At 37.9% G+C, this 24,344-nt stretch overlaps 1 protein-coding gene across 1 annotated transcript in view; it reads left to right on the plus strand.

Moving 5' to 3' along the window:
* The window catches only part of USH2A (usherin), a 922,740-nt gene that overhangs the window by 555,159 nt on the left and 343,237 nt on the right, over positions 1-24,344 (plus strand). The window contains exon 37 of the mRNA XM_040262869.1: positions 3,263-3,442. Within this exon, the coding sequence (XP_040118803.1) occupies positions 3,263-3,442 (180 nt within the window). The remainder of the gene's footprint in view (positions 1-3,262; positions 3,443-24,344) is intronic.

Here is a 24,344-nt window from a genome sequence, read left to right on the forward strand (position 1 = left end):
AACTGAATATGTTTTTAAGGAACAGGACATTATGGGAACTTGAGAAGATCTTCAGATGTGAACAATGAAATTTTTCTTAGATCATGATTAGAATGGATTCATGTTAATCTAAAACAAGTTTCTTGAGTGCAAGAACTGTGTCTTACTCATTCGAGGCAAACAGTTATCAGCACCTACTCAGGTCTACTCCCTGCATGCAGTTGGAGCTCAATAATCAAGTTGACCAGTTGTCAAAATTCTATGAAAGCTAGTGAAGCATAATTTGGAAATGTCTTTTCAGTGCATTAGGAGCTTATTAACAGCTACTTTGTAAGTTTCATAACGTCTTCACCTATCTAGCTGAGTTGTCTATTCCCATTTTGGGAACTTAAAATCATCCTTAAACTGGGACAATGTTTACATCTTGTTTTACCAAAAAGGAATAGAAATTATTAGTCCCTTGTTTTAGCCCATAAGTACCATTTATTTTCTTTGGAACAAACTACTCTTTTGGATATGCCAATTTCAAGTTCAGGGTAATAAATTCTTGCATGAACTAGGGATTTCTTATGCTCATGGAAAACACTTAACCTACCTGTAGACTTGACAGCAATAAAATTTTCATCTAAGTTCTCCATCCCAAAGTTATTATAAGTATCTTTTTAAAATTTGGCATATTTTTAAAGTCTTGATCTGCCTTGTACATATTTCATAAGAAGGCTCGTAACTAGATATTAGTTCTTTTCATCATTTGATCTCATTAATTTTAGAGTTTGAAATGCAACCTGATGAAACAATGGCACAGTGGAAGTAAATGAGATTAGCATTGTTTTATTAATTGAAAAACCTTAGATTTTTGAATAATAATACATGATTGGGTGGAGGTGGGGAGAATGTAGTAGGTAGGTACTAGAGAAAGTAAAATACAGGGTCAGTAATTCTCAATCACTTGATAGTTCTAAATATTTTTCAGAAATGTATCTGTTGTATGGATATAACAACAGATGTATCCTTTCTGCTGTGATGCATTAGTAGATTATCAACAGCTACTTTGTAGGTTTCATAACTTCTTCAGGTACATAGATCTGTTGTCTGTTTCCATTTTGGGAACTTAAAACCATTCTTAAACTGTGACAATGTCTCTATCTTGTTTTACTAAAAATGAATAGAAATTATTGCAACAGAAACAGTAACATTTCTAGCTGCTGCTGCTGAGCATCTCATTTAACGGTCATAATAGTATGGCAAACAAAGGAGCATTAGTATTCCCAGTTCACAGAAGAAAAATGAGGAAAATACAGAAGAAATAAGTAACTTACAGGTAATTCTCTGGCAGTCCAGATATTAAAACTCAGTGCTTTTGCTATTGTGGACCCAGGTTCAGTCCTTAGTTATGAAACTAAGATGCCACAGCTACCCAGTGTGGTGGTAAAAAAATAAAATTAAGTAACTTACAAAGAGCACACTACTCAAGAATGAAAAGGACAAGTTCAAATGCAGAAACTCTCTAATCACCAAATTTATTTACTTTCCCTTGCACTATACTGAGAGTGAGTGAAGTCACTCAGTCATGTCTGACTCTTTGCAACCCCATGGACTGTAGCCCACCAGACTCTCCATGGGATTCTCAAGACAAGAATACTGGAGCAGGATACCATTTCCTTCTCTTGCACTATACTAAACTATGTAAAAATATAATATTTTTGTAAATATTGCAACTGTTAACTTTTGTCTGCTGTACAGTGCAAGATCACTTTTCATATGTCACCATCTTTACTTTTTAAAACATTTAAACAGTAAAGATTATATCAGTATCCAGAGAGCTCGCAAATATGCTTGCCCCTTGAAGCCAGCATCAGTGTTTTTTTATTTGTTTGCTTATATTTGTAGAATGTATATGGGAAAAATTAAAGGTAAAAAGTGTTCTGGCAAAGGAGGGTGGCTATTTGAAGTAAATCTTACTATTTCTAACTATTCTTTTTTCAATCTTTTAAGAGTAAATATAACTAAAGTTTATTAAATTAGGTGATATCTTAAAAAATTTCCTCATGGAAACTTTTCATGAAAGCATCTAACATAGCAAGTGAAATAAATGTTATAATATGCTGTTCAATTGTAGCCTTATTTTTTAAGTCTAATTTCTAACTCTTCTTAACCTTGAATGTAACCCAGTTGCATTGAAGATGGAGATAAAACCCTGTTATCAGACAAAAGTATTTTCCTGTATCCTAGTCTAGAGATTTGGAGAAGGCGATGACACCCCACTCCAGTACTCTTGCCTGGAAAATCCCATGGACAGAGGAGCCTGGTAGGCTGCACCCCATGGGGTCGCGAAGAGTCGGACATGACTGAGCAACTTCACTTTCACTTTCCATTTTCATGCATTGGAGAAGGAAATGGTAACCCACTCCAGTGTTCTTGCCTGGAGAATTCCAGGGATGGGGAAGCCTGGTGGGCTGCCATCTATGGGGTCACACAGAGTTGGACACAACTGAAGCAACTTAGCAATCTAGAGATTTGGGTTCCCTGAAGTTTTGGAAGGAGGGTAGTGGTGAGACCCAGTGATGTACTTTCACGGTGATTCTTATATACAGAGAGGCAGCCTTTGCATTTTCCTATAGAGGTAAAAAAAAAAAAAAAAAGATATTCTGATCAAAGTGGACACATATTACTTCCCATCCCTAGTTACTTTTCAGAATATCGTCACCAATGTTGTTTTGAAGAGGTATTAGATAGAAAGTAGTCAACTAACTTTACATGCAAAATGAACAGAAAATAAACCAATTGGTACTGGTACTAAATGAGACATATAACACATATCTGAGTATACCATTTATATCCAGAACCATTCCATTTAGGGAAACAGAGTGTGATTTCCTTCCAGTCTGTATATTAAAGAAAGTTCAAGAACTTAAAAAAAAAAACTCAAACAATTGTAAATAATCCATTATCTGATCAATTTATATATCTGTACAGTATTTATACTTATAACCATGATATTTGTGATTAGGCTTCATACTGTCTTAAAAATGTCAGTCAAGTTATTCAAATCTCTACACTGAATAAATTGGAAATTAATAAACATATTAATTCAGATAACACTTTGTTCAGAAAATAATAAATTTATGTATGTTGATAGCAGCACATGAAATGCCCCTCTGGGTACTGATACAGATAGCTCTACTTAGCACTCTATATTTAGAACCCAAGAAAATACTCAAATAATAGAAGGAAAGAATCCTTAATTATACACTAATTTAAATACTATTCTTTTTATAATCAGCAGGTGATAACTACACTCTTCTGAATGGCACACGAATCATGCACAGTGGTGAAGAGACGAGCCTTTGGGTACTCATCAATGGATTGGTTCCTTTTACGAACTACACAGTACAAGTGAATGCTTCCAATAGCCAAGGCAGCTTGATGAGTGATCCTGTAATGATTTCAATGCCTCCAGGGGGTAAGTCTGTGAGCAACTTTGGTTTCTGAATGTATACAAATGCTCTAGAACTGTCTCCATTGAATGCCTATTTATTGTTAGAATTAATTTTTTCAGAACTTAGAGTCTCAGTTGTATTTCTGGTGATTTTTGTTCTTACTTTGTTTTATTGAGACCCTTATATTAGTATTATTTTATTGAGATCATTTTCATCTAGCACTGTGTGTATGTACACACACACGTGTCTCTTGCTTTATGCATAGTGAGAATATAGGGAAATTCTTTTTTGTTGGAGACTTCATTTAGATTCAAAATGTATATTTTAAATTTGTACTTTGTTTTTCTCATACAAGTGGTTTTCATGCCTGTTTTTTTTTTTTTGGAAAATAAGTTTAGATGTATATATAAACCTTTCATTTGACCAAAAAAGAAAAAAGCAGAGGAGGGTAATAAAATAGGAAAACTCTATTTGCACCACTGGAAAAGCATCCTTGAATTCCTTGTCCTGATGGTTGGAGTATCATTTTCACAGGAGAAATGTGACTCAGTCTGGCCATTTTTAACTATTTCTCTGATAAAGATTGACTTAACTTATTCAGAACTATTATGATCTAGATTCAACTCTACCCTTGTTTTAACTGTTTGTAGGAACTAATTACTAAGAATAAAACTCTGCCTTAGATTGTTATGTACATTTCTTGAACAGAAAGTACACTTCAGAAATAAGCATGATTCTTGGCTGAGTGTTTAGAAACATGTATTTTTTTAATACCAAAGGAAAAGGACCCCAGGACATTCAGTGTCTGCTCATAGCCCAGCTTCAGGAACCAATATGTCCTGTACTAAAGGATGATGTCCTTATCTCCTTAAGAGTGATCTGCAAGTCTGGATAGATCCCTCTGCAGTCATAAAGAGTGTAAGAGCAGCAAAGGTCTCATCAAGGGAAAGTAAGAGTTAATCTACAGTTTGTATGGAACTTTTCTGCCAAGGAAAAATTCATTACCTTCTATGTCATAAAAATTACTCACTATTATGTGCCTTTTATGACTTTATAAGAATTAATGAGTAGATATTTACCAAAACACTTGAAACTCTAAATAGCAGAAGCCACATTGTTTAAGAAAAGAATGCTTGAAAGAGACCTTTGGGGCAGATCAACTCAGTTGCATATTTTATGAACAGATAATTTTATGAAGAGAGAATTGAATTTAGGTAGGTGCCTGTTTAAGAACTGAGATCAAAACAAAACAAACCTTGGGTATTCCTATCTTCATTTTTTCCTCTAACCCAATGTGCTAGAAGGGATTTAAAAATTGTGGTGACTCTATACCCTAGTATATAATACCTTTTATTCATATTTATAGATATTAAAGAGCGATTAGTGCTTTAATGGAGATTTTTCAGTGATGTATAGTAACATCTTAACAGAATATGTGAAACATTTGAGTTGCATATTCATTTTCTGGCTTTTACACTGATTTAAATAGTTTGTAATTTACAGAAATTTACATTGCATTCATAAAAGTGCGTGTGTGCTAAGTTGCTTCAGTTGTTTGTGCCCAAGTCTTTGAGACCCTTTGGTGTGTGAGCCACTGGGCTTCTCTGTCCATGGGATTCTCCAGGCAAGAATACTGGAGTGGGTTGCCATGCACTCCTCCAGGGGATCTTCCCATCCCAGGGATCAAACTTGCATCTCTTATGTCTCCTGCATTGGCAAGAGGGTTCTTTACCACTAGCACCACCTGGGAAGCCCAGGGGTAAATTTAATTCATTGTTCATATGTTTAGGAATGTATAACCTAATAATTTATGATATATGTGTGATTCAGTTAAACAGAAAGCTGCCATTGTTAACTCAATATATACACTGTGTGAATGTATCTGTCAATGGGTTAGTAGAAGAGTTAATATTATACAAACACAAGGAAACTAAATTTGCTTTATGGTGGTACAGTTGGACTAAAGTCAACTGCTGAATCTCATTTTCATTTCCACTCAGTGGATGCATATCCATGTCAACATCATAATGCTCTGGAAGCCAGCATACAATCATTCACTTCATGTACTCGGAAATCCAGAATTGGGGAGGTGGCCCTTCACCAAAAGAGGAAGCAAAGTGTCTTCAAAGACAGACAGTGATTTCCTCAAGTTTATTACAGCCATTAGCACATACTTCTCTTTATCATTAGATTGTTGTTGATTACAATTAGGAAACTTATAGCTTTGAAATTATCTTTTTTATGACCTTGTGGCAGTTTAAAGGTGATACCTCATTGATTAAATAGGTTTTAGTTCATGCTTCCTTTTACTTAATGATCTGAAAACATATTATCCTGATTTACACATAAAAATCATGCTGAAAAGCATGTGGCATTCACTAGAATATGTGTGTTTAAGTAGAATTAAATTAGTACTGAGAGTTATTAAAGAAATCTTCCATGCCTTTGTCCAGTGAACTGTATTTCATACCGAAATGAATAATAAATGAACCGATATATAGAAACGAACCGACTTATAGGCAGAGAAGATTCTATATGCTATTTACTTTTCCATTATATTTGGGTTATTTTCATTATTGCCATTCCCTTGATTTTCACATTAATCTCTTTTATGGTGATGTTGAATTCCTACTATCTTTCAATGCTGAATTATGTAACATCTGTGGCCATAGTACCCTTAGCTGTTTTCTTCCCAGTGTAGTTGAAAAACAAGAATAGAAAGTTTGGGCAAAGCAGAAATGCTAATTTTTTTTTTCTTTATCAAATGTGGCTCTGAAAACCTCCTTTACCTCCTCGATCTGGCTAAGTCCTACTCATTTTTAGGGTTTCAACCCGGAAGTCAGTCCATCAAGAAGTCATCTTTTACCAAGCAAGGCTGAGATAGGGCCCTTCTGTATCCTCGAGTTCAGTCGTATAATACTGAAATTGCTTGTCTCATCTGTCACAATCGCTGGTGATAAGAGCCTCCACAGCAGGGACTGTTTCTTACTCACATTTTGATCTTTAATGCCTAGACCAACCCTGACACATGGTAGGTGCATAAGGAATAATTGGTGAGTGAATGAATAAATAAATCAGTCAGTCAAGATAGCTTAATTACCACTTTTAAGTTGTAAGCTTATCATTGCTCAGGCTCACTCAGACTTCGTCTTCTACCTGGGCAATCCTTAATTGTAGCCAGCTGTGGAAAAGGTGACCTCCTCTGTGTATGCTTGTCCAGTGCAGAGATGCTGTGGCCATGCAGATGCAATTGGGGGCCCAAACTGTAAGGAGAGCAGGAGTATTAGAAGTAAGAAATAGTCTCAAATTGTACTAACTCATGACTCTGGGTCCTTCCCTATTGTTTACTTAGGTAAACAGAGAGGAACAGACACTGGTTTACATAGGAACTTGGGAGAGGTAAGGGACCAGAGCATAAAGAATTTACCCTGGTACATCATCTCTTAGGTATTGGTTATGAAACATCTTTCTATTTTGTCTGATAAGAAATATGATTAATGTGCAGTTTTATGTCTGCCGATTATACCTCAACAGGTCTGGGGGAAAATGTCCAACAGTATCTAACTTTGAGCCCTTGTTAGTCCTATCAGATCTTCCTTGCTTCATTAATTGTGCTGTTTAATAAAATTAGTGTTATTTTTTTTAAAAAAACTCTTAATTTGACCACAGAAAATAAAAATACGATTAAACAATATGATAAACACAAGTTATTTTGAAGATTGAAATTAACACAAATGAGATCATGAGACTAATAACTCAGCACATAGATGGACAGTGGCAAATCCCAAACAGCATACACTTTTTGTTTAAAAATTCACTTCAAATATTACTTGGTTAACTGAAGAGTTTGGTGTTTTGCCTTTTTCTTCAACTATGTAGCATACCCTTACCTACTTGTGTGTACTCAGACTTTTGTATTTCTACAATTACTATATTTTAAAACTGTTTGTAATAACATAATGCTCATATTTATCACCAAGATACTCTTAGAAATGAGAAATATCTTTAATCCAAGCTCTTGAATAGCATTACAATGTAGGTTCAATAGTTCTAGGAAAAGAATTAAAAAAAATAAAAACAGACTCCAAATGTTAATCCATAAATATGAAACTTTCTTCTGACCTTTACCCCTTCAAGGTCTGGAGTTACTAATGGGGTTAGGATTTCAACTCTTAATGGGGCTCAGTGCATTAGTGTTTTGTATGCATGGAATTCAGCATTCAGTTTAATAAGTGGTTGACATTGGTGATGTCCCTTAATTTGCTTAAATCTAATTGGCTCTTTTATCAGTCAAACCTGTATGGATTGGCAATTGATCAGGAAGGGTCAGCCATGACTCTGCATGTAGTTAAACGATGGAACCACCAGGTAAAATCACAGTTGCATGATAATAAGCCAAGGAAGAACAAATGAGCTTAGAGGAAGGCAAAGAAGCTTAGAAGTTTTGCAGGATCTTCAAGTTCAGAACAAAGGCATTATAGAGTATATAAATTTTAAATACACTGCATTTTGCCTCCAGACTTAAACCGTTTTTTCCAGATGAACTGAAATCTTGTCTGAAACTGTCTTTGTTACATCAAAGAACTACTCAGAAAGCTAAAAGAGACAGAAGAAGCATAAAAGGGCATAGTTTAAAATGATTAGTGACAAATTCCATACTGACGGGCTGGAAACAGATTTTTTTATGAAAGTTTTATATTTTTTCCAAAAGAAACAATTTTATTCTATTTATCTTTTTCTGAACTGCTTTATTGTAACAGTGAAAGGAACTTGGAGCAACCTTAGTTTGTGAACTTAATCCCGCTTTCTCTGACAGTAAATAATCTGTCATTAAAATTGATGAAAATTATAATCTACAAACTTCATAAAAATACTAGGCTGGAGGAATGTATTCCTTTTCCAAAGATGTGATATTAGAAAAGCAAATGCTAAAAATGCTAAAAAGTGGTTTTTTAGAGTTTATTTTAGTTTCTCCCTCCTCATCTTGACCTCTGCATAATCTAAAACATCCTTGAGAGAAAAGGATTGAAATCTACTTGGAATTAACACTTAAGCACATTGTAAAAGCATAGACTTTGGAATCCTACAAACTTCAATTTGATTCCCTTTTTTTATTCATAGACTGAATGTCTAGAAGTGAATCCACAGACCTCTCTGAACTTCGATTTGTTCATCTGTTAAACTGGCAGAATGATGATAACCACTTGATTGGGTAGCCTTTCCCTTCTCCAGGGAATCTTCCTGACCCAGGGATCGAACCCAGGTCTTCCACATGGCAGGTGGATTCTTTACCAGCTGAGCCACAAGGGAAGTCCAAGAATCCTGGAGTGAGTAGCCTCTCCCTTCTCTAGTTGATCTTCCTGACCCAGAAAACTAACCTGGGCCTCCCGCATTGCAGGCAGATTCTTCACTAACTGTCCTGGTGGCTGAGACAGTAAAGCATCTGCCTGCAATGCGGGAGACCCGGGTTCCATCCCTGGGTTGGGAAGATGCCCTGGAGAAGGAAATGGCAACCCACTCTAGTACTGTTGCCTGGAAAATTCCATGGACGGAGGGGCCTCATAGGCTGTTGTCCATGGGGTTGCAAAGAGTTGGACACGACTGAGCAACTTCACCTTCTTTCTTTCTTTTTCTTTATCAACTGAGCTATCAGGGAAGCCAGAGGACTGAGCAACACAGTTTATCTCACATGCTTAGCACAGTGTCTGTCTTCATAAATATTTGGTACTTACTATTTTCTTATCTTCCGACTGAGATTCTTTTTTGGCCTCTTGCCATATTGTGATTTAAAATAAGAAATGTATACATGATCTTGGCCCCTGTTTCTGGCAGGAGCTCCAGAAACCTTTGGAATTTCCTAAGCAGAGCTATAAAAGGTGTCTTTTATTATGTTAATGAGATGACTTTTGGAAAGTACCCAAGGATGGGGGTGGAGGGGGACAGGTTACTGAAGGAGCCAAACAGGTGATCAGAAGGTTGAAACTCTGATCCCACCCACCCCTGACCTCCTAGGAGGGGAGAGGGACTTGAGGTTGAGTTCAGTTCCAAATGGCCAATGAATTCATCATTCGAGTCTCTGTAATGAAGCCTCCATAAAAACCCAAAAGGATAGCGTTCCAGGTTGGTGAACACATGGATATTGTGGAAAGCAGGGAGTTCAGCATGTCATAGATGCCCTAGCCACTCCTTACATGCCTTGCCCCATCTATCTCTTCCGTCTGGCTATTCCAAGTTGTATCCTTTGTAAGAAACCAGTAATCTGGTGAGTAAATGGGTTTCCAGAGTTCTGTGAGCCACTGTAGCAAATTAACAGAAACTGTAAAGGGGACGGTGGTGATGCCAAAAGCTCATCTTCCTGAACACCAGTACTGGATCAAGTCTCAGAGATAGAGTTTTGGGTGAAGTAGAAAAGCTCAGGCTTATTGCTTTGATAGGCAAAAAGGGTAACAATGCCTCAAAAAAAAAAAAAAAAAAAAACTGTATGTCCCCCTCTTCTCCCATCCCAGAAAAGATGGTGAGAAGTTTTAAAATAATTGTTCAAAGAGGGCGTGATCAGCTCATGGACATTTTTCTGACAGGTTGGTGGTGAAGTAAGTAGGAGTCAGCATCATCAAACTTTAGGCCTGACTGGTCTGGGGTCTGCATGCTTGTGGGCAGTATACCATCATTAATCATTAACTTCTTTCACTGCGAGTGGGTTTCGGTATCTGCAGATCAGCTCAATGATATTATTGTGTATATCCCTTGAGGGAGACCTAGGACCTTGCCCCAAGACTGCTCTTGACTATTTGTGCCTCCCTGGTCCTACATTCCCTCCCTTCCCTGATTAACAACTGCTTGAACATGCCCGCTGAAACTCCGGGGAGGTAATGGAGGCTGAATGATGGCTGTTTCCTATAATAGAAGAAATGGAGGATACGGAAAGGCTTTGTGCCCAGGAGCCCATGGGGCTTTGCTTGGTATCACCTGGAACTTCTCATTTATAGCCAGTCAGTCTGATGTACAGGAGAAGGCAATGGCAGCCCTCTCTGGTACTCTTGCCTGGAGAATCCCATGGGCGGAGGAGCCTGGTAGGTTACAGTCCGTGGGGTCACAAAGAGTTGGACATGACTGAGCGACTTCACTTTCACTTTTTGCTTTCATGCATTGGGGAAGGAAATGGCAACCCACACAAGTATTCTTGCCTGGAGAATCCCAGGGACAGAGGAGCCTGGTGGGCTGCCATCTATGGAGTTGCACAGTGTCGGACACGACCGAAGCAACTTAGCAGCAGCAGCAGTCTGAAGTACAGGTAACAGCCTTGACTTGCCACTGGCATCTTGACTTGAAGGGGATCATTGGAACCTCCAGTTTGTACCAAGCCATTGGAAACTTCCATTAGATCAGAAGCATGGGTGACAACCTAGACTTGTGAATGGTATCAGAGGTGGCAGGGAGGGGAGCTGGAAATGAGTGGTCTTGTGGAATCTGACGCTTTCTCCAGGTTGGTAGTGTCAGAATTAGTTAATTGCAGGATTCTCAGCTAGTGTCCAGAGCTTGGTTTAGTGGCATGGAGGAACCACCCCCAACAAATACTTTGGATTTGGGTGTGCAAAACCTTTTACCTCTGAAGGCTAGAAAGTGCCCTAGAGAGAGGGCAAGTGAGGATCAGGGTCTTTTACCCATACTATAGAAACTAGGGTAATTTTGCCCTGCTCTTTTCCATCTCTTCCTACTTTTAGCCCTCAGAGTGACGTAAGTGACATAAATATGGCCAGGCCAGTAGCCCTGCTCTGGGGCAGTTTTGATGTGAGTTGTATGATGAGACAGGAAGGATGAGAAGTGGTTTTCCTTTTGAAATACGTTAAATTTCTCCCTCTATGACCTCTAGATCATAATTTTCAAATGATTTTTACATCAAACTCTCATTGGTTATCTTGGGATTTCAACAGGCAGAAAAGTAGCACCTTTTTTTTCTTGATGGATTTCTCTTCAGTATTCATGGTGAGCCACTTATTATACATAATTTTTGGATTATTTTTTCATTTCCATTATATGTACATTTTTACTTATAAATAAATGCTTTTGTAACTTCATTAATGCTAGCCAAGAGAGAAGAATTTGAATGTTTTTGGTGATTTTTTTTAACCTTTTCCAAATTTGCCTTAACTATGTCTTTTTTAATAAGTGAAATCTTGGAATTGAAAGTTTATTTCATTTTTCACTAAATAGGAAAGCACAGTAATTTTTCAGACAATATACTTTTGAATAACCAAGTAAAATCTTGCTCTTTAAAATGTAATACATAATTGTTGCCCAATATTATCACACAAAGAATACCGTTGCCCACTGATTTCTCACAGATCAAACTGCTGAATTAATTTTCTTTTAGATTTTATTTAATTTTTCAAAGATGCAGATCTTATTTATTTAGTTATTTTATTAGCTGTACTGTCTTTATTGCTGCATGGGATTTTCTCTAGTTGCAGTGAACAGGGGCTACTCTCTAGGTTGTGGTATTCAGGCTTCTCATTGTGGTGGCCTCTCATTGTGGAGCATGGGCTGTAAGTCACGTGAGCTTCTGTAGCTGGGGCATATGGGCTCATAGGTGTGGCTCCCAGGCTCTAGAGCACAGACTCAGTAGCGCAGTCCATGGGCTTAGTTGCTCTGTGGCAGGTAGGATCTTCCCAGATCAGGGATTGAACCCATGTCTCCTGTATTGGTAGGCAGATGCTTTACCACTGAGCTACTAAGGAAGACCTCTTTTAAATTTTAAAAGACTGAGCTTTTCTTTTACTTATATATTACTGCATACTCAAGCCACCTCAAAACTTAGCAATTTAATACAGACACTCTTTATTATTTCTCATGCTCGGAGGGGTTGTTAGGTTGGGAAGATACAACTAAGTCTACAGGTGGCCACAAAACTTAGCCTTTGGACTAGACTATCCATTCTTGGTGTGTGTGTGTGTGTGTGTGTGTGTGTGTATGTTCAGTCATGTCCATCTTTTTTCATCCCTATAGACTATTGCCCACCAGGCTCCTCTGTTCATGGGATTTCCCAGGCAAGAATATCAGAGTGGGTTGCAATTTACTACTCCAGGGGATCTTGCTGACCCAGGGATAAAATCTGTGTCTCTTGCATCTCCTACATCACCTGCATTGACAGGTATTCTTTACCACAGTGCCACCTGGGTAGTTCCCATCTTGGCATGTTACAGAGTAAATGGAAATTTTTTTTTTATTAACATTGCAAGTCAGTTGAGAGTAGGTAGATCAAAAGAGTACCTATTAATACTGTACACCAGAAGCAAAGGAAATGATTTACAGGAAGCAGAATGATGACCTGCCCTGGAAGCAACTTGCTCTCTTAAAAGTTTTTGGACAGTGCTAGCACATCCGTCTCTTAGGTTAATGTCACAATAGCTTTGCCTGTAAACAGAAGAAAGGAAAAATATATCATTGCTTACAGACCTTCAGTTGATTAGGAAGTGAGTCTGAGACTTGTGGTATGAATTGTTCAGTGAACTTACTTTTCTCCTTTAGTTTCTAAAGGAAAGAACTGAATTTTCTTTTTTCTTTTCTTTTCTTTTTTGTCATCTCACCTGAAAACCGCCTAAGAGAAGTGGGTTGTAGGTAGCGCAGTGGACCAACCATAGGGTGAGTGATATCATTTTTATGACAGGTTGCCTAAGGGAATTAAGAACAATTAGAAGCTCAAAAAGCAGAGATAGGTTTTAAAAAAAAAGAGTTGCAGATTCAAACTTCATTTTATCTTACACTTTTCTGTAGCTGTAGCAATGAGAGGGCTTCCTTGGTAGCTCAGCTGGTAAAGAATCTGCCTGTAATGTGGGAGACCTGGGTTCGATCCCTGGGTTGGGAAGGTCCCCTGAAGAGTGTATGGCAACCTGATCCAGTATTCTTGCTTGGAAAACCCCCATGGACAGAAGAGGCTACAGTCCATGGGGTCACAAAGAGTCGGACATTACTAAGCACAGCACAGCAATGAGAACTATAAAATATTGCTAAGTCTTTTCAAATCCATTCAGTACAGTGTCAAGATGCTATGTTAATAATCCCCCAAAATGTAAAAGTTTTCTTGCAGTGTGCAAATATCATCTTGTATTTTCCATTTTTCTTTTTTTTAAATATAAATTTATATATTTTAATTGGAGGTTAATTATTTTACAATATTGTATTGGTTTTGCCATACATCAACATGAATCTGCCACAGGTATACACGTGTTCCCCATCCTGAACCCCTCTCCCTCCTCCCTCCTCATAGCATCCCTCTGGATCATCTCAGCCCCAAGCATCCAGTATCATGCATCATCTTCTCTGAATCCACTTTGAATTATTTGCAAGATGTAAGTTGAAACTTCAAGATGCAAGTGGCCATGAGATACTTAAAAATGGAAAGAATGCACAGGATTCAAAATTTTTTAAAAAGTAAGCCATAGATTAGGAATTGAAATAAACCAAAGGCTCAAATGGTATATTACCCTATTCAGAGGGTAGGAACAGAGATGAGTTTAGCTGCCTTTTATGATTTAAAAGTCACAATGAAGATATAGGATTGTGGGGAATTACATTCTTTACAAGAGTATTCTACTGTATAAACACTGTCTTTACCTTCATATTAAAAGCTACACAATTTATGTTACATCCAGTTCATATGAATCTTTAGAATAGCTGTACAGAATGTTTTACTCCTGTGTATGTCTTCCAAATGCGCTACTCTTTTTTCCCTGGAAAAATCAACTCATTCAGAGTAGTAAGGTAGACAGATTCAATGAAGTATTTAAATTCATAATAAGTAGCATACTTTTGGAAACACATACCAGGGCCATTTAGTTGAACCTGTGCTTTCTCCAAGTGTGTTATGAGAATAAAACCAAACCATTTATAACTATCTTGAACAGCTCTCAAATCCTTTTATGAAAAACCTACCTTTACCTTCTTAGCATTGATAGTTTATTTACCCTGCTGTGTGTGTGTGTGTGTGTTTGTAAAATTACATAAGCCAAAGAGAAGGATACTTTTCCGTTTTATAATTTGTGGGATTTTTCTCACTTTCCGTATTCACCATCTTGACAATGAACTTCCTGCTTATAAAAACTCTTTAGAAAGGGACTAACTTCTGAGCCAGGGAGAAGATGGAGGGAACTTTGAAGTGTGCTTACTGTGGACTCAGCAAGCCTCCAGCAAAGGGCTGCCAGCCTCCCATATTTGCATACTCTCATGTGGTTAGTATAGAAACACACAGGCCCCAAAACACAATTAAGTGCAATCTTTAGAACATCCTGGGGCAAGAGAGAGAGACACACACACACAAAATTAATCACACTTTTACTTTACCAGAGGAGAGGGATGGGAAATATTATCCCTTTACGTTCCATTGATATTGAAAAATCCAATTTTTAAAAAGAATAAGTACAATTCCCCTTTCTGTTTTTTTATCTTGGAATAAAGGTTTATCTATAACTTTAAGGTTAAAAAAAATCATGTCTGTCTGACTGGCTCTGCAGTTTGAAAGCAACTTGAAGTTTTATTTGAATTCTTATAGTGCCCTGAAGAAATTTTTGCTTTATTTTTTAAAAATAACATCTTATTCTTTTTCCTTTGTTATCATAGACAGACTCTATGTCTGTCTTGCATAAAATTCTATGAGCATTTACCTGTCTGCATAAATACTTTTACAAAAGCAAAATAAGTCCTTTATGTACCTTAGTCACTGAAGGATTGTATTTCCAATTTTTTCCATTAAGAACTTCAAGAAGATCCTTACTGTAGCTCTATAAAGATATATAGATCATCCTGAGTCTAAAGGTTCTATGAAAAGTTAATGGAGGGACTTCCCTGGTGGTCCAGTAGATAAGAATCCGCCTGTCAGTGGAGGGGACACAGGTTCAATCCTTGGTCCAGAAGGATTCCACAAGCTGTGGAGCAGCTAAACCCCATGTGCCACAACTACAGAGCCCACATGCCCAGGGCCCACGCTCTGCAACAAGAGAGGCCACCACACGAGATGGTCGTGACCCACAACTGAAAAGTAGCGCCCCCTTGCTGCTACTAGAGAAAGCCCATGCAGGAACAAAAACCCAATGCAACCACAAATAAATGAATAATTTTTTTTAAAAAATGGAGAATACATTGTTATAACAGTGGGCAAATAGCCACTATGATATTCACGAGTATGAATTAACTGGGCTAAATGAAAGCAGATATATGATGGTGTCCAGTGCACCCCCACCTTGGGTTGCTGGAATGCAAGCCCAAATTTGAAAAACACTGAGCTAGATCATCTTTAAAATACCTTCAGAGAGAACCTAGGACATGATCTTATCTATGGCTCTCTGCCACACTCTCTCTGGGGCACAGAATTATTGAGTGGAAATAGGTGGAAGGGGCCCGTACACTCAATGTGTTTTTGACCCTAGAAACTCCAAAGCCAGGAGCCTTTCCAGTGGATGGGAGCTGGCTTGTTGCTGGCAGTCTCCCTGAGTGGGGCAGGAAGAGATACCACAGATGACCGGTCCCAGATGCTCAGTCGACTTGTGGCACAAACCAACAGGTGTGGTGCTTTGTGAGCTGAGGTGCATTAAGCGGCTCTCCTGTGCAGATGCTGTGGCTGAATGTCCTTGGCTCTTCAGTGCCTTCACTGAACATCTGCTGGAAGGAAGCCTGTGTAACGACAGCCGGAGTCTCCTTCATCTGGGGGATTTTCTTTAATGAGCATCTAGTGTGAACCATGAACTTCCAGATGTGCAAGCTGGATTTAGAAAAGGCAGAGGAACCAGAGATCAAGTTGCCAACATCTGTTGGATCATAGAAAAAGCAAGAGTTCCAGAAAAACACCTACTTCTGCTTTATTGACTACAACAAAGCCTTTGACTGTGTGGATCACAACAAACTGTGGAAAATCCTTAAAGAGACGGGAATACCAGACCACCTACCTGCCTCCAGAGAATTCTGTATGCAAGTCAAGAAGCAACAGTTAGATCTGGACATGGAACGACAGACTGGTTCCAAATTGTGAAAGGAGTACGTCAAGGCTGTATATTGTCACTCTGCTTATTTAACTTATATGCAGAGTACATCATTTGAAATGTCACACTGGATGAAGCTCAAGCTGAAATCAAAATTTCCGAGAGAAATATCAATAACCTCAGATATGCAGATGACACCACCCTTATGGCAGAAAGTGAAGAAGAACTAAAGAGCCTCTTGATGAAAGTGAAAGACGAGAGTGAAAAAGTTGGCTTAAAACTCAACATTCAGAAAACTGAGATCATGGCATCTGGTCCCATCACTTCATGACAAATAAATGGGGAAACAATGGAAACAGTGATAGACTATGTTTTCTTGGGCTCCAAAAAACTGCAGATGGTGACTGTAGCCATGAAATTAAAAGACGCTTACTCCTTGGAAGAAAAGCTATGACCACCCTCGACAGCATATTAAAAAGCAGAGATATTACTTTGCCAACAAAGGTTTGTCTAGTCAAAGCTATGGTTTTTCCTGTGGTCATGTATGGCTGTGAGAGTTGGACTATAAAGAAAGCTAAGCACTGAAGAATTGATGCTTTTGAACTGTGGTGTGGAGAAGACTCTTGAGAGTCTCTTGGACTGCAAGGAGATCCAACCAGTCCATCCTAAAGGAGATCAGTCCTAGGTGTTCATTGGAAGGACTGCTGCTGAAGCTGAAACTGGAATACTTTGGCCACCTGATGTGAGGAACTGACTCATTGGGAAATACCCTGATTTGGGGAAAGGTTGAAAGTGTGAGAAGGAGATGACAGAGGATGAGATGTCTGGATGGCATCACCGACTCAATGGATATGAGTTTGAGTAAACTCCCTGAGTTGCTGATGGACAGAGAAACCTGGCTTGCTGCAGTCCGTGGGGTTGCAAAGAGTCAGACACGACTGAGCAACTGAACTGAGTGGCTACACCTCCTCTGTGGGATTTTTAAATGTTTCCTCGTCAGTGACATCCTTATCTCAGAAGCCACGGTTTTCTGGCTGTTGAGAACTTATCAGTCAGTTCAGTTCAGTCTCTCAGTTGTGTCCGACTCTTTGTGACCCCATGAATCGCAGCACGCCAGGCCTCCCTGTCCATCACCATCTCCCGGACTTCACTCAGACTCACGTCCATCGAGTCCGTGATGCCATCCAGCCATCTCATCCTCTGTCGTCCCCTTCTCCTCCTGCCCCCAATCCCTCCCAGCAGCAGAGTCTTTTCAAATGAGTCAACTCTTCGCATGAGGTGGCCAAAGTACTGGAGCTTCAGCTTTAGCATCATTCCTTCCAAAGAAATCCCAGGGCTTATCTCCTTTAGAATGGACTGGTTGGAGCTCCTTGCAGTCCAAGGGACCCTCAAGAGTCTTCTCCAACACCACAATTCAAAAGCATCAATTCTTTAGCGCTCAGCCTTCTTCACAGTCCAACTCTCACATCCATACATGACCACAGGAAAAACCATAGCCTTGACTAGACGGACCTTAGTCGGCAAAGTAATGTCTCTGCTTTTGAATATGCTGTCTAGGTTGGTCATAACTTTTCTTCCAAGGAGTAAGCGTCTTTTAATTTCATGGCTACAGTCACCATCTGCAGTGATTTTGGAGCCCCCAAAAATAAAGTCTGACACTGTTTCCACTCTTTCCCCATCTATTTCCCATGAAGTGATGGGACTGGACGCCATGATCTTCGTTTTCTGAATGTTAAGCTTTAAGCCAACTTTTTCGCTCTCCTCTTTCATTTTCATCAAGAGGCTTTTTAGCTCCTCTTCACTTTCTGCCATAAGGGTGGTGTCAAGAACTTATACTTAAAAGATTTTTCCTTCCAAGAGTTCACAAATAACAGCTCCACAAAGTTGGCTGAAGTTGTTTGCCATGTGACTAGAGAACAATTAAAATCGTGTCACCTTTTATTTGATAAAAATCATTTTTTTTCTGTAGGGACTACTCAGATAGTACTTTATAGATGCAGGTGTTGTTTTACATCTATTAACTCATTTATTTCTCAAAAACTGTATAAGGAAAGGACTACTGTTATCCCTATTTACATATTAGGAAGTTGAGGAAAAGAAATGGTCTTGCAACTAGTTTTGTAGTGTCAGAGAACTAGTAAATAAATGGCAGGGAACATATTCAAACCTAGAGACTGGCTACAGAAACCTGATTCTGAGCCACTGCATTCTTATTCATTTGAAACATCTTCCACTGACCCTCTTATCCTCTCTTGGTTGAGGTAGTACAGACTCCCAGACTCCAGTAGTCAACAGGATTCTGAAGATATGGCTTGGTCTACAGTGATGCCAAATACAATTTCAGCAGTCTCATTTGGTTGAAATATCAGGTATTCAAAACTTGTTGCCAATAAACTAAAGAGTTATTCTCAGCTTCGAGACACACACTCTTAAAGTTTATAGTCTAACGAGAAAATTCAGTTAAAACAGATATGTTTATAGCCTTACAATGAAGCACTCAGCAGAAGCAATATTACAAAGGTGACCAGGTAGAGAGCTTTCTTTCTCAGTGTGTGGGTATAAACACTTACATTCCCATCAAGTATTTTGGCCAAATTCTCGCATACTCCCCCATGAATTTATAGCTAACATAAACTCTAGTTAGCAGAAGAGAATGTTAAAGTAACCTCGTATTAATCTGTTTAAGAGAAAAGACTCACTTAAATTTTCTGAAAAACAAAACTTCAGTTTTTAGCTTTCAAGTGACGAGTTATAATGTATACTTCTTTCTCTGGTTTATAATAGAAAATTTAATTTTTCATATTTGAATTGCTGTTGCAAAGACTTTTATGCAGAACTTGTGCTGATACATCTACCCCAAACGTTAGTGTGGAAAAGTGGTATCATTATTGTTAATTACTAAGTGGTCCTCTCTTTGGGCCCATATTAAAGTTGAATTTCTTGTATTGATGCCCTTTATATATCAAGGGAAAGGAACAGATGTGATCTTCTTATTATACAGAACTTGCATTCTTGTAAAGAGAGTCTTAACTTATCTAATAATGTAAATATGTTAATTTTGTGAAAAGCATGAGCATTTAGGGGACTCATTCCACGGCATGGCCATAGGAAGGACCTTGTGTGTCTTCTTGGCCATCAGAAAGGAGCAACACTTTCCTCATGAAAGTCTGAGGTTGAAGGTATACCCACAAGAAAAGACTTGAATCTCATTCACATTTGACTTTCCCATTAAGGAAGCATGTGTCTTAAACTACGCATTTGTTAAGTACACCGACTGCAGGTCTGTCAAACTATATGACTTTGAACTTTACCACCGCCCACCTACCCCAGTGTTCTCATTTATTGATCATGTGACCCCCAGAAAAGTTGTCTTTTCCTTAGGTCTCTCATCTAAGAAGGAGTTTTGCTCATCTAAGAAGGAGTTTTGTCATCATGTAACCGTCCTCAGGGGATTTTTGGTTAAGGGAGAAAGGATGTGTGTGTGTGCACCCTGGGAAGATCAGCTGGTATAGACTATTTGTTAAAAGCATGGAAATTGTCATACATAAAGAGCACAAAATACAGATAAACTATTACTAATTGGGTTGAAAATTAAACCAGCCCCAAACATTGAAATGTTGATTTTCCTTGATGATTCCAGCCATTGCCTCTGAAAACTGCATGGAAGGAAACAGCAGACTGGTTGTGGTATATTAAATTATAAGTGAGGACTAATTTGAGGATCAAAGATGCTCCCTGGGAGATATCACTCCACTGGTAGGAGAGGCATTAGCTGTCTCCCTCTGTCTCATTTATTTGTACTCTGTGTCTTGGAAATATCCTTCCCCACAGTTTTGGAATCTTGATGTTTAATTTAACACAAAGGTCTTTGAGACACACAGTGGGGGGTTGTTATGGGTATTTCTGGCATTGAAGAAATTGAAATGTACATGTTTTTTCTCCTGTATCAAAGACAGACAAGAATCTAAACTGACATTTTATATCAAATGAATTATGAACTGTGTACTTTGTACCTAAGGGAACAACAACTAAATTAGAGTTTAAGATTAAAGAGAGAGAGAGAGACAAAAACAGGCTTTTAATAAAACATACAGTAATTTCTGCTATTCTCTCTGATGGTGATATGGCCGAACACAGTCTTATAGCAGAACCACTGAATGGATGCAAGCTCTTCTGAAATCTCCAAGATTTAAATATATGGGAGAAATTTTCTCAGACTAGCTTAACTTTAGGACCAGTGAAACATTATGGATAATCTGATCTTAATTTTTACCTTTTTGTCAATCTTTCTTGCTTAGGAAAAAACATAATATGTACCAAATTTTACCTCCTGAGAAAATATGGGATTAGATGTTACTTGAGGAACACATAAACTATACACAGGATAAGAATGGTATGACAAAAGTTCCATACTCTATATCTCTACTGTTTCTATGTAACTCCTACATACATAAATGGGCTTCCCTGGTGGCTCAGATGGTAAAGAAAAGGTCTGCAATGCAGAAGACCTGGGTTTGTTCCCTGGGTCAGGAAGATACCCTGGAGAAGGAAATGGCAACCCACTCCAGTATTCCTGCATGGAGAATCCTATGGACAGAGGAGCCCGGCAGGCTACAGTCCATGGGGTCACAAAGAGTCAGACACGACTGAGGGATTAACACACACACACACGTGTGTGTGTATACAGGCGCTCAAGTAAATTACCCTCATGATTAAGATCATGGATTTTAAAATCAATCAGAATGAGCTAAAATTAAGAAATTAAGTTATACAATCATACATATTTTGCCTCTTTCTTTTCTTTCCATAAAGTGGAAGAAATGGTAGTAAGTACCTCATGAGTTTGACACTGAGGAAATTATGTATGATAAATGAATGCAAAGAACATAGCACAATGCTGGTCACATAATAATTGTGTATTATTTGCAAAGGTATAGCCTCCCAACATATATGACAAGATTGGATAGCAACAGACTAGCGTCTTGCTTTTTAATGGCTACTGATTTCTGAAGTACAGGAAGCATTTGGATTAAATTTTTAAGATGAAGATCCTGTCATGTTTATGTAATATACTCGATAATCATTTTTTAAATGACTAATTGAAGATTCTTGGGAATTGGGGGTGATCTATGCTTTCTTCTTCCCGGCAAAGCTATGTTTTGCTTACCATGCTAGTTTTCAAAAGGAGGTATTGTAATTTGTGCTACATACACATTAAAGTAAGGTTATTAATATTAATACATGTATTTTCTACTTCTGAATTTCCCAGGTACATAAACCTAAAACTGACAAAATTCCTTGGTATTAATTCCATGTACTTCTGATACGAGTGCTACACAATTAGTACTTGTGTGGCAAAACTGGGCTTCCCTGGTGGCTCAGACAGTAAAGAATCTGCCTGCAATGCCGGAGACCTGGGTTTGATCCCTAGGTTGGGAAGATTCCCCCGGTGGAAGGCATGGCAACCCACTCCAGTTTTCTTGCCTGGAGAATCAATCCCCAGGGACAGAGGAGTCTGGCTGGCTAAAGACCATGAGGTCGCAAAGAATTGGATATGGCTGAGCAACTAAGTATAGCACAGCACAGTGGCTAAATTACTTGAAACAAAGAACTCACTAATAGTCTGATTACAGATTTTTTTTTCTCATAAACTAAATTACATAGTTATAAATCATGATTTTGTTCAAATGAGAATCATTCTATTATTTCAAATTCTGGGTTCTAATTCTACTATTTAAGAGCTGAAATCTGTACTTAGATCTTTTAAAGCATTTTTTATTCCTCTGATGACTGTTGTTTTATTTTCACTAGTAGAGAACGATAAATTAATGACTTATTCAGGCAAGGGATACCAATATATAATCTGAGTGTCTTAAGGCTAGATATAATTATTACTTGAGTAATTAGTCAACATGAATATTAAATCCAATTCCATTGTTAAGATGACTTTTATCACCAATCCTCTCTGGTTCTTTGATCATTAAATGACTAAAATTTTGTCAGTTAATCAAAGATTTCTTTATTTCTTGGTTCTTGTTTCTGTCCCACAACAACAAGTAGCTTCAGTAGTACCATAAGAAAGAGTCTGATTCTTAAATATAGTAGTTTAACTACCTAAGTTTTTCCTTTGTTTCTTCTACTATGGTTCTTAGACACTCAATAAAGGAACGTTTGGTGCATCTTTTCTAAAGAGAGTGGCTTTGACCTAGATTGAATTTACTCATTGCTAAATTGCTTATTAACCTTGCTAAGTGTATCTAATTTAATTTTATAAAGGGGAACTTTTTTAAAGAATTATTTAAAATAAAGTGAGTAATATTTTAACTAAAGATAGACTTAGTCCACTAATATTTCTGTGTGTACTTTAAATTATTTTTCCATTTGAAGATATATTCTACATTAATGGGCTCAAATAATCTGATTCTCAAGGAAAAAGGACTTAATCTATGCTACCTGGAAACTAATTTGGGTGAATATCATGGTATTCAAAATAATAGAAAGACTAGGAAATACTATTAGGAATACTAAGATGAACTCAAATGTCAAAAGCAAAGGTTTAAATAGTGTCTGAATCTAGGATATCTCTGCAAGGAAAAAGAAATGCTCTGGTTGGTAGCTTGAGAAGTAACCAAAAAAAAAAAAAAAAAATTCTTCTGGACATTATGACCACCAACTTTAGGGCCCCTAATTAGTCTGACAAAGTGACAGTTCCACTCCTATCAGAACAAATAATGTGTCTAATGAAATTCAAAATCCATATTTTTCTCTAAATGAACTACAATGAACTACAGCATTCCCAGCTTTGGAGTATTTCAAAATTAGCAGAGGATAACTTCTGTCTGTCTGTTTCCTGGTTCACAAATTCACTGAAACTGTCTTGCAGAGTAATTTTAGGCCACTCTTATGTCTTAAGCACAAAGGGAAACGAAGGTAGAGGTATGTTGCTTTGGTCCTGTGGATGCTAATGTGAAGCGGAATCTTCCATTTCTCAAAATGGTCAAGAACAATTAGTATTCAGTGGAGTCTTTTTATTCTGGTGCCCTTGCCTCACCCCTGCCACCCCTTTCTGTATTATTCTTATTATAAACTGTAGTTGGGAATATTCCTGCTTCCTTTCCATTCTAATTAAAGCATTCTTAGTGAACATGAGGTTAGTTTTTCATTTCATAAAGAACCATAACTAGAGTCAGGGTGAGATCTGCCAAGTGGATTTTGTATTACTTTTAACAAATATTTGCACCAATTTTGATTGAGGTAGTCTTACACCAATAAAATGTTCTGGTGGGGCTTTAGGTTTCCCTCAGAAATGTAGGTCCACATGAGTCAGTGAGAGACCAAAAGTAAATGTTATATCATCTTTGGGTTTTATTCAACAAAGTACTCCATTATTTCATCCCTGGGTTGAGAAGTAATTGATACAATTTTTAACAAAATTTTTATTTTATGCACATGCTTTTTAGTCAAGGCTTTTGTCCTGAATACTTCTCTATAACCCCAGTGACAACCTTGAGAAAATGCCATCATTTCTTTAACTTGGATCCATAAAACCTGCAGCACTTGCTAAGCATCTTGTTTTGCTATTTTTCTCTGGAGACCTTTATGGGAGCTTTCACAGCTAAAGTTGCCTTGACAAGAGAGGAAAATTTTTTAAAAATTTGAGAATCTGAGACAGACTAAAAAAACGTTATTTTTCCAAATCTCTACCCCCAAATAAGCATCCTCAAGATTAGAATGACATAATTTTTTTTAATAAATAAGCTTCAAAAATGTCTTCATTTAAAACCTCCTAGCTATGATTTCTCTCTGTGCAAAGCAGTATCCACACTCAGAGCTGGTTATTTGGATGCCTGGGGACAGATGGGGAAGAGGCAGGAAAAAGAGGCAAAACCCGCTCTGTGCCTGTGAGGAGGGGCAAGGTTCTGGCTTAGACAGTCACTTCAAAAGGCATTGCTTAAAG

This window comes from Oryx dammah, unplaced genomic scaffold (assembly GCF_014754425.2).
Source record: "Oryx dammah isolate SB20612 unplaced genomic scaffold, SCBI_Odam_1.1 HiC_scaffold_21, whole genome shotgun sequence".
Classification (NCBI taxonomy): domain Eukaryota; kingdom Metazoa; phylum Chordata; class Mammalia; order Artiodactyla; family Bovidae; genus Oryx; species Oryx dammah.